Source organism: Malurus melanocephalus, unplaced genomic scaffold (assembly GCF_030028575.1).
Source record: "Malurus melanocephalus ecotype Western Australia unplaced genomic scaffold, MMel_1.1 scaffold_248, whole genome shotgun sequence".
NCBI classification, from domain to species: Eukaryota; Metazoa; Chordata; class Aves; order Passeriformes; family Maluridae; genus Malurus; species Malurus melanocephalus.
The window spans coordinates 486,158-502,375 of record NW_026623480.1 but is presented as its reverse complement, the minus strand read 5'-3'; the positions used below and the strand labels follow the sequence as shown (position 1 = coordinate 502,375).

Below are 16,218 nucleotides of genomic sequence, written 5' to 3'. Positions count from 1 at the left end.
AAAGCACTTTGTGCTTAGCTTGTCCTCTCTTTTCAGCAGTGAATCCAATTTAAGAAAAAACAACCCATCAAGTCTGTTGACAAAGCTATTGACTAAGCTTTTTAAGCTCTGCCATACTGTAACTAGTCAAATTTTTTCCTGTGTTTGGTATAAATGGAGTCTATGCCCTTCAAAGCAGCCAGAAACACCAACATGTTACTAAGAGATGTAATTGTATTATTGAATACTGATGAGAGAGGTTCTCCAAAACTTCCTCATTACTATGTAGCAAAGGTAATTTTCTCAGTATAAGCTGAACTGCTCATAAACATTATATGATCATCTTAATGTTAATATGCATCCTTTTCCAAGATAATCATGTTCACAGTAAATGCAACTGTTACAACTTTAGGTTACAAAATATGCTATGGTTTGCTTCCCTTCTCCCCTTTCCATAGCAGAGTCTGCTCCAAGCAGTGGCCACAMAGATTCATTTACTTTGCAGAGGTTGTCATCTTAAATGTCTCTGTAAGATCTCACCAACATTTGAAATTGCTGTTTTCCATCTCAAATCCATTAATCTGCTTTCCACCATGATGATGAATGTTAATGAACAACAACAAAAATCCTAATCCACCAAGCAGTTTTGTCCCTGGGTAAAGAAGGCAATAATTTTATTGGGCTGCAGTGATGATGTGTGTGTGTGTGTACATATATGTATATGTACATATATGTATGTATACCTCTCAATAGATTATCTGCATTTTTTACCAATTCTAATTTGGTTTTGTCTCCTTTATACAGTTAATGCATTGATATCAACATTAATCTTCCAAATGTAATTTATTTCTCTGTCCTGCTTCAGGCTGTGGTTGGTAAGGGCCTTGTGATGGTCTGCATTTCCATGCTATCCAGCACACTGTTGAATGTGGTCCGTAATTAAGACTCTTARGTCCTTCAATAATGCAAACAAATAAAGGAGCAACAACCTTCTGATTTCTTCTCTGCAGGCTGCCCTACGTCCTTCAATCTCTTCATAACAGTTGTATGCCAAGTGTAATAAATAACTGCATAAACTGGTTATGAACTTGTGTGCGCCTGGAGGCCTGCRACTCTGAAACACAAACCTCCCAGCTCTGCCAGAGCCACTTCTATTCTGAAAACACTCCAGTTCCTGGTAGCCTACAGGGACACCACTCAAAATGAGAGATGCATCCACTGTAAAGTATTTAAATGGGAGTATGGAGCTGTGGTGAAGCTTAATTGCTAACAGGAAACAGAGACACTGCAGAAAAGAGGAGACAAGGGAGTGCTTTTTGGAAGGAGCAACGAACAGAAGGCATAAATATCTGAAACAGTAAAAKGCAACCCAACAAGGCCAAAAATATAACATACTATATAGCCTGATAGATGTAATCACTACAGAATAGTGAACAAACAACTAAAAAGTAATTTAGAAAAGTATCTTGGAGTTGTAGACATGCCAAACTGAAGTTGAACAACAAATTGTTAGGGAAAAGGCAAATCCTATGTGGGGACATATAAACCAAAGCATCATCCACAAGATGTTATGAAGTAACCCCTCCTGCTGAATTCAGCATTGCAAAGCCTCAGCTGGAGTGCTGTGTTCAGCTGAAACCATRGCACACCATATGCTGAGCATCTAAACAGATTCCAGGAAGAGAAAGTGGAGTGATAGGAGGCCCAGGAAATACAATCCACTAGAAAAAGTGAACAGAGTGCAGATTTTTCTTTTGTTTTTAATCTAAAGGAAAATAAAATTGGTGACAGTTGCTAACTATATAGAAGTTTGATGTAAGTAAAAGAGAACGACATTTCTTCCTCATCAGAGAGGGACACAAAACAATGCATTTCAAACAGAAGAAGGGAATTTAGGTGAGATTTTGGATGTATTCCCTATTTCCTGCAAAAGCTTTTTAACAGTAAACTCAGTGAAAACCTGGCACAGATTGCCTAGGGAGTGTGAACGCTTTTAGGTACAAGGCATATGGAAAGCAGACAGGGTTGGTACAGGTGGAAGTGACCTGCCACAGTGCCCTGGACAGTTCAGCAGGCTCTAGCTTTGGTAGCCACAACAACCAGCTTTGGGACCTGGGTACATGCCCATGTCACCACACCTCTAAACACATTAAGGCACTGTAGTTTCTTCCCTTACCCAGTCTTTTTGTTCCTTGTTTATTACAGCACCTCTGCTTTTCTGCTCATAGCTGCAACCACCTGTTGGGCAGTAGAAGCTGGTTCCTCTCTTCTTGCATGAAAAGCCAGTATCCTACCTCCTGGGACTCCAAAAGATTAGATGAGCTTTTGAGATKGTTCTTATACAGATTTCATACTATTTCAAGAAGAGAAGCTTCAAAAAGAGAAGTGGAGAAGACAGACTCTAGAACAGAACACTGCCTTTTGCCTTTCACAAAACCTGACAGAGAAATGTGAAGGCCATCCAGGGACTTTACATACGTAATAAAATCTACAGGAACAGCTGGTGAGAACAGAGATATATTCAAAACCCCATCACTTCCATTACAGATTTGTATTAGCTAAACTTCAGAAAACGGTTTAAATATTTAAATATTAAACAATTCCATGTTAAGACCAAAGGAAACACTTTTAAAATGTGCTCGTATATATGTTACAGATGTGCAAACACCTATTAACAGAGTGCCCAGCATTTTCTTTTCAAGTAATATAAGCTTCACTAACAAATAAATGACTATAATTACTATGGTTCTGGAAGTTTGTTTGAATTTAAAAACTGTCATATGGCAGAGATACATACCCRTGTATAGAACCCTTGCTAACAGTAAAGTAAACCCTCTTCTTCGGAAACATAATGACTTATTAACATTAAATGGACTTATATGACACTGCTAGCACAGTGTTGAAAATACAACCAGAAAAGTCTGACTATCTTGGTGAGCCAGTAAAAGCAGTCAGGGTGTCTCCCTGTGAGGTCAGTGGCTCMAATGCTGGCCCACACCAGTGATGACTGACAACTGCACTCATCTAATGATCTTTTGCCAGCTGTGTGAATAAAACTGATGATTRTGGTCCCAGAGCAATCTGTCCTCAATGCAGCATGATCATCACAATTAATCCCCAATCCCCCAGCCAGGCTTCATGAGGCAAAGTAATGGGTGGGCAGATGAATAGAAATATCCTCATTCTGCAGAGGAGCACTCTCATTCTGAACAATGCTGGCATGCCAAAGTTTGACATTTATCCTTAAAAAGGTGACTGAGAAAATCACTTTTTTCTTTCAGTAGAGAACTATGCTGAAATTTCCCATTTTTRTGACTACTTGGTTTAAGCAAGAATTAAACAGCTAAAAAGAAGTTTTAAAGCATTTTTTTTGTGGAATCATTCTGTGTTTCACCCTACACCACTGATGGTATTGGCCATTCCATTGCACTACAAGACACACAAACACCATAATGACCAAAAGACTGTTTTGTCAGCCTTTATTAATATTAGACGTATCAAGAGAGGGGCTTTTTATTAATGCTGAAGTTCTCTGAACTGCTATTTGTGTAACATTTTAATAACTGTCTTGATTAAGTTTTCAAACCACATCTGAAAACWCAACTCTGAGGATCAGCAAACCACTGCCATTAGAACAGCAAACCATGTCCCCAGAGCAACACTTCACCATAGACAAATTTCATTCTGAATGTTTCTGTTCCTGTAGAATGAAGCTAATAATATTCACTACCTTTGAGAAATAACAATGATAAACCTATACAAATGGGAGAAGAGAAGTTGKAAATAGATTCCCACTGAGGAACATTAAATAGAATTCTTACTTATCTTGTAAGAGAGTTAATTAAAATAGCAATGTGTTCATGCTTAATTACTGGAGGTGAGTTCAATCAGAGAAAKGAGTATGAAAGCTGGAGGAAAAATAAAAGGGAAGAAATTCTTCAGTGACTTGTTTAGAAAGAGGACAAAATCCAAGTATTTTCGTAATAACGTTAGCATTTTAGTATCTCCATGTCAGCAAAGTATCTATCTACTGAGGTTCCTGAAGACTTGAACACACATGTTCATTTAAGGTGTCTGAATGAATGACTTTTTAAATCTTTTTGATGGCAAAATGTATTTTCCCATTTACTGTAAAAATCAAAACTACTTTTTATTTACAATCAACAAKGCAATCATTTAGGACATGTGAGGCAATCCTTTAAGCTCCACAACAATTGCTAAAGCTCTGTTTAAAATGCCTGTGTGTAAAAAGGAATTCACTACACCATGTTTAGTGGTTACAGGTCTTTTCTATTTTGCTCTGGGTTTTAAAGAATTCTGAGAAAGAAATGGAGCATGGAATGCAGCTTGGGATTAAGTATGCAAACTAACATCTCCCTTCACCAGAAAAGTGGAAAACAAACCACTGCAAATTCAAACAAAAGTTCTGCTGAGTAAGGTTTAAGAACAGTATTTCATATGAGCTTTAGTTAAAGTACTAAGCAATCACTACTCTTGTAAGCCTTAAAACAAATGAACATTTTCATGAAGTCTAGAGCATGATGGTCCTATAGGCACATCCATTTGAAGAAGCTCTCCAGCTCTCTGCACACTCGGCAGAAAAATAAACAATTATTATTAAAAGCTTGGAACCAGTGAATCACAAAGCCTACATGATAATCCAAATGAATACAGAGAGTATTATTTTAATGTTTTAGTATTATTCCCCACATAATGTGGTATGGTAGACTGCAAATTCTTCCTAAGAACTGCTTTGCACTCCTCCATCCCAAACCACATTTCCATTGTTCTGCATTCTACTAAATAAAAGTTCCCAAGTTCCTAAGCTGTGCATCAATTCCCTCTGGTATCTAAGAAGGGATAGAGCAAATCCAGAAATTCAGACCTTAAAATAGGATTTTAACTGGATTAGTAAAGAAAGCAATGCACTATTCTGTCACTTCACCCTCTTACTTGGAATAGAGAGATCTGGTTCCTACTCCAGATACCTAAGGGAGATTTGAACTGCGTTGGATGGGGCTACTTAAATATAATGGATGTAGAGCTAGCTGCTACTCTGTTCCATCAGCATACGGGTTTCAAAGTTAAAGAGCATTTAAGGTCATCATAAGAAATCCGTCTCTTGATACTCTATCGACAAAAATGCAAAGTCCTTGATTCTAACAAGTTCCTCCCTTAAAAAAGAGTGCAATGTGGCTGCAGATTTGTTACATTTAATATACAATCTCTTGGCTTTCCAGAACTACAAGGGCCTTTAAACTAGAGCACCACATTTTCAGTTACTGTTTCTTCACTGACCTCCAATTAGAAGAGGTAATGGWAGACTAATGTGGTGTTTGTAACAACCACATGCCAAGGGTGTAAGATATTACATTCACACAGGCACATYGCCAGTGCTGTCACAGCTGTCACTGTGATTTTGTTGATGTCCTCCAGAGCGAGACTGGTGCCTTGGTGCCAAAACACGAGGTGAGATCAGAGCCAAAGCCTTCAGTCTCCTTCCCGGGAGCTCTGAAAGAAGTGGCTGAAAGCTTATTTCCCCCCTGCAAGAGAGCAGGTGTCTGCCACACTGTGGAAAGCACTGAAACTGTGCTGTTTGTCACACTGCTTCTTCCCCCAGTATTTCACAGAAWCACAGAATAACCTGAGTTGGAAGGGACTAAYAAGGACCAGTGAGTCCAACTYCTAGMCCTGCACAGGACTATTCCCAAGAGTCACACTATGTGCCTGAAAGTATTGTCCAAATGCTTCTTGAACTMATTTTCTTCCTWACTGCAACACAAAACCTCATGGAAATAAAAGGAATAAATTAGGAACAAACAACAATAAGTTTTCCCTAAGCATTTTTCTAAGCATTCTATCCTCTCATCCCATGAGATCATGGCAGATTCAAACCCCAARCACTGTGAGAAGAAAGTCTAACTCYTYAAATATCAACCYCTTTTTTGTTGTGATGGATTCTTAGGAGAGGGATGAAAATGATGCCAAAATTACTTACTCCTCTATAGAAAAGGGGAGAATTATTTGTCTCTGCTCAGRATCAGTGTAAAGGACATGCCTTTAGTTCTCTGGTGTAAGAGTGCTTTGTCTCAGCAGATAGATTCAAAGCTACTGAACTTTCTCCAAATTCCAATGATCTACTGATATAGAAAAAAATTGCACTCGGAGCTTTGGTCAACGGGGTTGGCATTTGGGCTGGCACTGTGTAATACCTTTGTCAACATGGACAGTGGGATTGAGAGTACCCTCAGCAAGTTTGCTGACACAAAGTTGTGCAGGGCAGTGGACACACTGGAGGGAAGGGATGTCATCCAGAGGAACCTTGGCARGCTTGAGAGGTGGGACTGTGTGAACCTCATGAAGTTCAACAAGGCCAAATGAAAAGTCCTGCACTTGGATCAGGACCATCCCAAACACAAATACAGGCTGGGCAGAGAATGGACTGAGAGCAGCCCTGAGAAGGACCTAGGGATGTTGGCTGACAAGAAGCTCAATGTGTCCCAGAAATGTGCACTCACAGCCCATAAAGCCAAATGTGTCTGAAGCTGCACCCAAAGAAGCATGGCCAGCACCTCACCACTCAGGTGATGCCCCACCTGGAGCACTGCATCCAGCTCTGGGGTGCCCAGCACATGCAGGACACTGACTGACCTGTCACAGCAGGTCCAGAGAGGGGACATGAAGATCATCAGAGGGCTGGAGCACCTCTCCTATGAAGAAAGGCTGAGAKAGTTGGGGTTGTTCAGCCTGGAGCAGGGAAGGCTCTGAGGTGGCCTAATTGTGGCTTTCCAGTACTGAACAGGGGCCTGTAAGAGGGCTGGAGAGGGACTTTTTACAAGGGCATGCTGCAACAGAACAAGGAGAAATGGGTTTAAACTACAAGAGGGAAAGTTTAGATTAGATATTCGGAAGAAATTCTTTACTGTGAGGCACTTGAACAGGTTGCCCAGAGAAGCTGTGGATGCACAGTCCCTGGAAGCGTTCAAGGCCAGGATGGATGGGACTTTGAGCATCCTGGTTTAGTGGAAGATGTCCTCTGCCTATGGCAGTGGAGTTGGAACTAGATGATCTTTGAAATCCCTTACAACTCAAAGCATTCTTCAATTCTGACATATATGTGGATAAGGGGAAGAAACAACATTAAGACCATCTCTATAACCACTCTCTGTAAAAAAGAGAGCTTATTATAATATCAACTCTTGCATTGTTTAGCAGATTGAGCTTACTACCATTTTCAGAGGTCRCTGCTTTCCTCTGTTATTTTTATAYTAATGAGGGAATCTAATGCTCATGGAACGATACCACCAGCAATAGCAAGGTCCAGGAATAGCATGGGCAGGTGCTGTGCACAAAYTTCTCCCACAACTCTGTCAATCAAGCTCAAGCCTGACTCATCTTGTCTCAGTGTTGTATTTTTCTGAAGCAGAGATTAATCACTGTGCCAAACTGTAAGGTGTGAAGTTCCACTTGGAATGAGAATGACTGTAGACAAATTTTCCCTATCAATGCCTCCCAACTTGAAATCAGTGCTGCAAGGGCTTGGAGATGGGAATGAAAGACTGAATAAGAAAAGAATAAATTTCTCATGAAAATTACTTTACCTACAAAAACAATTTCTGCAAAAAAAGAGGAAATTCATTCCAGTCTGAACAGAAATATCCTTTTTAAGACTTATGCTTCTTGTATCTCTGTAGCAATATCTAAACAGCAGCTGCTTTTAAATCAAACTAAGCTGTAAAACCAAGTTGTGTTATGAATTTCACCTTTCTTCTGCAAAAGCTAATCCAAAGTGCATCTGTCAATWGCAGCATCYATTTTTGGTTAATCTCAAACTATTWTAAGTACTGRAGGGTATTCAAAGAATGGTARAAGGAGCCAAACAATAAAAATGTTTGCAATTTTAACACCTAAMAGCCTACACATCAGCCGAAAAGTAGGTGAGTTGTGAGCCACACCAGAAGACTGTTTATCCACGATTAAGTGTCACTGTGAGGTGCTAACATGGAGAGGCATGTAAGAACTTAGTTGGCAACTTTACAAAGACAAAATAAAGGCTTTTTATTTAAAGTAACAGTTGAGTTACTAACTGTAAACAGTAAACATTTTAGGGCAAGTGTTGTTTCTAAGTTCCTGCAAAAGTATTTTTTTCCTTCTGTAAAACTCACCCCAGGCTATTGCCTGAAAAAGTCTGTAATTGTGATAGATGGAAGTATGCAGGGAAGCAAAGCCAAGTTTCAAGAAGCGCCTGGCAGAATTATTAATGCAACTTAATGTATCATTTAACAAGAGTAGCCAGGATAAATTTTTGATGTGAGGCAAGCATTTTAAACAGTTTGACTTTTTCATGAAGGTCATGGAGTCTTTCAAGGTAAGGACATAAACACAAGCTACAGCACAATAAATTAGACAATGTACTTGCAGGGTATCACATGGAACCTACAACTTATAGATATGTTCTTACTCTGGTGTGTAATATGAGTTGTGTAACATGTATGTTGAAACAGCTCTCCCTTCAGCACAAGGTAAGCTAACTAATTTGTTCCTAGTTTGGGCTGTCAAAATGTAAGATCTTCACCCTAGGTACAAAAAAATTAGCAGCTCTAGCACAAATTTTCTTAGAGTCGTAAACTTTTATTCTGGTCCACCACTACACTGTACAACATCTGCCAAATACTGTAGGCTGGATTTGAAAGACCAAAAAACAGGCTCTGTGGCAATTTTTCAACTGCCATTAATTCAGGTTTCATATACACAYGACACCTTACACTTCAGTTCAAATCTTGACCCRSTTATATTCAAAGACTGTTAAAGAAMAACTCATGAAAGTTTCATATAGGCTACACAGCAAAGCCAGGAAGAATGCCAGTATTAGTAGGTATTTCTTCAGGTATAAGAGAATAAAGAAAGAACCTTGGCAGGAGACCTGCCTTTCATTAAGGACATGGATTAGCACTAAGTCAGCAACATTMTTCTTTCCTACTTAGTAATTCTGATGAAAATTAACATTTATTAAATAATTTCTGCAGCATTGTTTATTTTCCTATAATATTCAGGTTTTGACTACTTTCAATACATTTCTTGATTCTTAGTTTTGATTTTTTCTCACAATTCCCTGAGTTTCCATATGGCTATGCATTCATGCATTCATGCAGGTGACAGCCATTTATACCCTGCTTTGATAAACTTCAATCTCTCTTTCCCTCCTCCAAGCAGAAGCACCCTCAAGGCTCTGCGTGGGACCCCACAAATGGAAACAAGGACTGGAGTCATATGATGTGTGCAGCACTGACAGGCTGAACTATTACAAACTTGAGCAGGCAGTCCCAGCCCTGACCCTGACAAACAGCCTTTTTCAAAGTTCAGTTGTGATTTCTCCATGGATTTGAATGAAAGATATCAAAAACTAATTTCCAAGATGTTGACATACTCAGATAATTTGTTGGTAAAAGGTAATTGTTGGTAAAACTGAATGACTGGTGATCCCAGTGTAACAACAGAGGTCCCATTTCCCTAGAGCCGGAACTGAGCAGGAGCTGAGAAAGGAGAAAACCAGAAACAGTGATACTGACTTACACCACATTACAGCCTAGCAGTGAATCTCTACCAGTGCTTTACAAAGTGAAGGTTTCCAAGGGCATAGCACCACCATGCTTCCTCCTTGAAATTATTTGTATTACTGGTCTACTCTACCTTAATTTAGCATGTAATTGATTTACATGTAAWACGAGATTTTATTTTTCCAGACATTTATTTTATAAAATTTGATTTACTAGAAAAATACATTATTTCTAATTTACAGCAACCTCTTCTATACCCTGTTTAATTACATGGGTATTTGTGCTTCATTATTATCCTTCTGGGTTTGATGGCAGCATTATAATTGTACCAAATTCTTTTCTTAAGAAAATGCACTTTTCTTTCTCTTATTCAGCTCACTCTGCCCTAAAGTTATCCTGCGGAAGGTCTCTAATGAACATGCATAAAGCAGCAAAAACACGTTCTTTGCGAGAATGTTTCCAGCAAATTGGCCTCTACCACACTCTTATTTCTGCCTGGAGATGCAGAGACAAACAGAAGGGGCTCATGTACACATACTACTGTCTTTATGCTTTTAGAGAATCTGCCTTGTGCATGCGTCAGAGGCAAAATAATTAAGAGAAGTATCTAATTTCTTTTCAAAGACTCCAAGCCATGCTGTCACATTGTTAGTTATCTTCTACATAATTTCACAGTTTTCCAGGCTAAGCTTAATCAAGTTCCACATTTGGCACTAGATCTTGTTATGCCTTTGTCTACAGAATGAAAAGCCTCTATTCCATTCTTACTTGTACTCTGGAGATGAAAAAATCCTACATATAAAATAATTAATCCACCCTCCAATATTTCTTCTATAAATTGCATGTCTTAAACATGCTAAAAATCCCAATATGATGACTGTTTTTCTAGACCCCTTATAATTTTGGTTGCATCACCATCCCTGGAGGTTTTCAAAAGACAAGTAAGATGTGGCACTTAGGGACATGTTCAGTGATGGACCTGGCAATACTAAGTTTATGGTTGGACTCRATCTTAAAAGGTCATTTCTAACCAAAATGATTCCACAATTTCAACAAATTTCCATGAACTCTCTCTAGAAGTTCCATATCTGTATTAGAAGTCCTGACTAGGGCATAGTACTTTATCAGGGTCTTAACAAAGCTATTTTTAGTGGAAAGATCACTTAGTATTTAAAATGTATATTCTTCATGATCTTTTTAGTCATAATACTTGTTRTGAGGTCACAGCAGTTGTCTGTGAAGAATCCTGTATTCCCCTGAACCTGTTACATGTAGTCTGTAGCTTACATAAAAGCTCTTTTCCATAGAAGTAATTTTCTCTTAACTTTGTAAACCTTAAATGTAGATAATTTTTATACACTTTCACTATGTATAACAGGCACCTCCAAAAGAGTCTCCACTCTACTACACTGAGATACTTGTCTGACCCTTTAGGAACCTACAATAGCATTTTAGTTCAAAAAAAAAGGATGGTTCGAAAGCAATTAGAATTGGTGTCTCCTCACCAATAGCCAAATCCAATTTTTTGAGCTCTTGCATAGGTGATTAGAGAAGACAGCAGGGCGCATGTTTATTACCTGAATTGTCTGGTAAACCGARGGATCAAATCCTTTAACAGTCACTTCTCGGAAAACTCTTGGCTCCAGTTCCTCTTTGGTCAGATCACAGTGATATATAATACCTATAATACACAATACAGTGCAAATTTGTCAGCTTAATATATATCCATCATTAACAGGATGCCAGTTCAGGCACTGTGACAGAGTAATGAATGGTAAAGGCAACTCAGCAGGGTGAAAAACAGTAGTTCTGGACACATTTTTTCATTAATTATATAAATTAACACTTACATAAAAGCATTTCATGTAGGGCAAAACCTTTCTGTGCAGAAGGAGTAATTCATATCATTCACACAGGTGAATTAATGGGGCTGAAGCAAATACGGAAAAAGGTTTCCATAAAGTTAAAAAGCATTTCTTGAGAACGATAATGTTTGAAGAAATAAATACAAAGTCAATTTTAAAACAGTCCCTTTAGAGTCACCAGACTGAGAATAAATATACTAAGAATTTCACTCAGCGCAACATTTTTTTGTTCATGATAAAATATTTGAAATTAAAATTCAAATGGACCCCAGATAACAGAGAGCTAAACATCCATTTTAAATTGTGGCAGACTAGAATATGTTACCTATGGAACTGAACAAAATCTGGTCTCATGTAATTTCTTTTACATCCTGATCCTGTAGTTTTGAAGACAACTTCACCTGAGTTGTGCCTATGATTTCCAAAGGATTGTGCACATGAGAAAACTTACATCTATAAATAATATGAAACTTATAGGTTGCAGCAGAGGCTGAATCACAGGGACTGCAGCTATCTAGGCACTACACAGATGTGTAACTAGCCAAGAATAATTCTGCATCTAAACTATAGATCTTATTTCCTGTMATTCAACTCCAATAACATTTGAGTATCCGTCATACAATGTAACTATCATGTTTGCWCACTGGTTAACATATCAAAAAATCCTAATATTCATGCCTGTACTACAGATACATATGATACATAAACTAACTTGAGTGTTAATTATTCTGGTTTTCTCCTTTACAACAAGYTGGTCCCTGCAAATTTTGAAACATATATTAGGGAAAAGAACACTWAAAGGTATGGCAGTAAGCACTTTACTGGGACCTTCAATGTAATAAAATTAACCAAGGTGGACAGGACTTGATTGAAATACTGCTGTATTGTGTGTATTATAGACACATTCAGGAAACAGAATTAATTATTACAGAGGCTATAACTATAAAAATTCGTACCGACTAAAACGTGAAATAATGAGGAAACCTATCTGATACAATACAAATCAGAAGGACAGATTGGCAAACAAATGCAAATGTAAGCGAACATGTCTAGCAACTGATAAAGCCTCTTTCCATAACAGTGCATTTACACGGACTAAAAGGAGGACTACCTTAATCTGCTGGGAATTTTTTTTTCTTAGTTTATCACAAAATGACTAGCAAGCCCTATCAGGCTGATAGGTACAAACAAGCTTTAAGGCAGCATTTCCCTTAAAGATTAGGATCCAGAAAATCTTGTGAAAGTGCAGTGTAAAGCACTCCAGGCTGTAACAGACAGAGCTGTCGTTTGACACACAGGCACCTGCCCAAGCTGGGTAATGTATTGGCAAACACTACACACAGAGCAGACAGAATTGCCACATCTTAGCAGAACACATGATGAAGGACAAGCACAGCCACAGACTGCATTTCCACAGCCAATCAACCAAGTGTGTTACAGTGACATGCAACTCAACCCCTGGTACTGCATTCTCTTGYTCTATTATAGTTTTAGTGTAAAAACCATTGTAGTATTGTAAACATACTGTAATACTGTGCTAAATAAAGGCAAAACACCAGAATGGTCACCTAAGAATCTGACTAGAGTGGACAGCAAGAATAACCATATTCTTCAGGGAATAACAAAAATTATTTTACAGTGTCAACATATAATGGTTTATAATGCTTTGGACAACTCCAGCTTTGCAGGACTGTACAAAGAAAATTCCCAGAGCAATCCAATGCCAAGTACTGTAAGGACAGATAGATAGTAAGGATGCTCAAAAAAGGCTGTGCATAAATGAATCACAAAACTGTCAGAGAAACAATTTCTTTGACTTTTATTAGTGTTCTTTAAAATAGTGATTAAAAATCACATTAAACACATTAACCATTAYATTTGACTGGGTTTTTCACCTTCTATCTTGCTGTATGAAGCAAGAACTATGAGAATGCTACAATTTTATCTCCAGTACAAGTTAGTCTTGAGTCTTAATGCAGGTCTCTCAAATATTAGCAGGCAAATTATTTAGGCTTGATGGCTCAAGTACTGATACATTTTCATGTGCACAACCACTGCTTACATGGGTGGAAGCAGTTTTATCTGCACCTTAGACATAACAAATAACTCCTAAACTACAGAAAATGAGAAAGACACTGTTCTCAGGAAAAGGAACAATAACACAAGAGAAAAAAAAAACTTACCTGGAGATAAAAAGGAAGTAAACTGATAGAATATTTCAGTGTCCTTCTTTTGGCCACTATATCCCACAATACTGCCAACCTCTAGGGGGAAAGTCTTGAGATGTGCACCAGTGGCTAGGTCATGAAGCTGCAGGACATTCTTCACATCATGCAGGTAGCACAAAACCAGGAAATTGGACCTCACACAAGCAACCCATTCTGCACAACATGGAAAAGAAAACCAAAGAAAACAATCAGACATACTCTGGTCCTAAATTTCTTTAGCATACCTAAATGCATGCAGGAAAAATTTCTGACATGCACTGCCTTTAACTCTTAAATCTTTGTAAATGAACCCAAATTAAAGCCTGACATTCTCTGGAAACACATTAACCATGCTGTTTAAAGTTAATTTATGCAGACATRGGAATAAAGAATTGCTTAATCAATATGCTTATGCATTTGGGATATTTATAGATCAATACTGCTCTTAAATATCACATATTTCAATGCATAACCTAAGCAAAACATTTATCTTTGCCAGCAATACTTATGGAAAGTAATGAAAATCAAAACAATCATTATGATTTAYACTCAAACTAAACCCATAAGGAAAAAAGACACGTGATCCTGTATTGCACATTGAGGTATAGAACCTAGACATTACTATTTGTCTTGGTTCTATTGCTTAAGGCTAAGCAATCAGGAGACTATTCTTGTAAGCAAGCCCTACTGGGTTTAGGAAAAGCCCTATTCTGGGATGATACTCTCATCATGCCATTAAAAAAAAAGCCCCACATGCTTATTCAACAAGCTAATGTTGCTAAACAGCATTCTTGAGACTGTAAGGTAATAGGAGAAGGATGCAGAGCAGTGAACTCAATCTAGTAAAAGGATCCAGGAACAAATCACTCTGAAGAGGTTCATTGCCTTTATGCCTCTCCTGACAGTCCTAGTCCTAGTCCTGCCTTGCCTGTGCAGCTGTGCAGAAATGAGAGCTTCTGTCCCAAAGAACTTTCCCCATCATGAGTTTGTTCCTTTTACTACACATATGTGAACCTTTCTTTTCATGGCACGGTAATTTTTTAACTGGACATTAGAAAATTAAAAGCAATTAAAATAAAATATCTGGGCTGCCAATTCCTAAAAAATTGTGGTTGTACTGACTATCTCACTTCAAACTCCATCTCTAGCCTGTAAAGTGTAGAAACTCTTTGGAACTCCATTTCACCCAGGATATATCATGTAACGTATTCTCTCCTGTTTCTGTGCTGTTGGCTTTAGATTTCTAGTGACAAGTATATTTATTTACTCATACAGACAGGAGAAAGATTGAAATGTCTTAATTTTGCTCAGTATTTCTGTCATTTAAGAAATTACTTTGCAATAAAAGTATTTTAACTTCTCGTTAATTCAAAAATTGAATACAAGCAAGACAAAATACAAACAAGGTTAAAAATTAAAGTAAGTATCCGGAAGGAGGTAACATTTTTGTTTGTAAGAATAGGTAAGGAGGTGATTCTTATCATCTTTCAATTATATATACACAACTTCTTCTCTGACAAGTCAGACTGGAAATCTAAATCATGGGCAAAGCACCAGCAGTGGACAATGTATTTTTTTAATTTGCTGAAGGCAAAGAATGAGGAGACGGAACCAAATGAGCAAGAAAACGGAGGTAGGACTGACAGGGGCACACTGTAATGCCAAAGTAGCACTCTGAGATGGAGAGTTTAACATTGGCAACATTGGTGGAAAAAATACCAAAACACAAGCATGTAAAAACTGACGCAATTTCAGTTTTATGCTATTTTATGTTATTCATATTTTAACAGCTTTTTCCAGTTTCCTCCAAGTCCTATACAACCAATTAATTTGAATTCACAGAGTTGTAGAGAGTCTTATAAATGCATCTTTGCATATTCAGGTTCCAGAACAAAAGTTCAAAGTTGTACCATGTGCSCCTTCCATTAAGGGTAACAAGATTTTTTTGAATTGAAGGTCAAAACTCATTATTTTGTCGCAATTAACTTCTTTAACAGTCCATGCTTTCATATAGAGTTCATATAGGCCTGTCATGATCCCCTAGAGCTCAAAGAGCTTCAAATCCTTTTTACTTGCTTCTGAAGGACCAGTGAGATACAATACTTGTTTGACTCTCCAGAAATACGAATTCACGTTTTTAAACACCTAAATAAAGCTTTACTACACCCCTCTTCCCAAACACCACCACTCACATTTTTTTTACCCTAAACTTTCTAACTGCCTCATGAGCTTCTAGCCTAGATTTGCAAATTTTCCAATCAAAGCCCCAGAGTACACTAACTGAAATTTCAGCCATGAAGCCATGACCTGAAATAATGAAGTACAGCATAACATAGCAYTGTTTATAAATTAGTAATTGATGTGTCATTTTAGCCCTAGAGTGGCTAAAGTTTCTTAAGTGAGGTTGGAGAACGTAACAAACTTTGTAAGTTTAGAGTTCTATTCAATTACATATTTTGAAAGATAGAATCATTTTGGGCTATATAAGAAAGGTAGTAATTTAAAGTATTTTTTATATTGTCACTGCACAAATTTGCCAACATTTCTAAGTTATTTATTAATACAAAGTGGTTTATTAATACAAAGTTTGAATTAAAAAGCTAGCATCCC

General features: G+C 37.8%; 1 protein-coding gene across 2 annotated transcripts in view; it reads right to left on the bottom strand.

Annotated features, from left to right (window-relative positions):
• The window catches only part of PREP (prolyl endopeptidase), an 87,602-nt gene that overhangs the window by 24,954 nt on the left and 46,430 nt on the right, over positions 1–16,218 (bottom strand). For both annotated transcript variants that reach the window (XM_057375411.1, XM_057375412.1), the window contains exons 9-10: positions 13,585–13,782; positions 11,114–11,217 (exon numbers count right to left, since the gene is read on the bottom strand). In XM_057375411.1, coding sequence (XP_057231394.1) covers positions 11,114–11,217; positions 13,585–13,782 — 302 coding nt within the window. The remainder of the gene's footprint in view (positions 1–11,113; positions 11,218–13,584; positions 13,783–16,218) is intronic.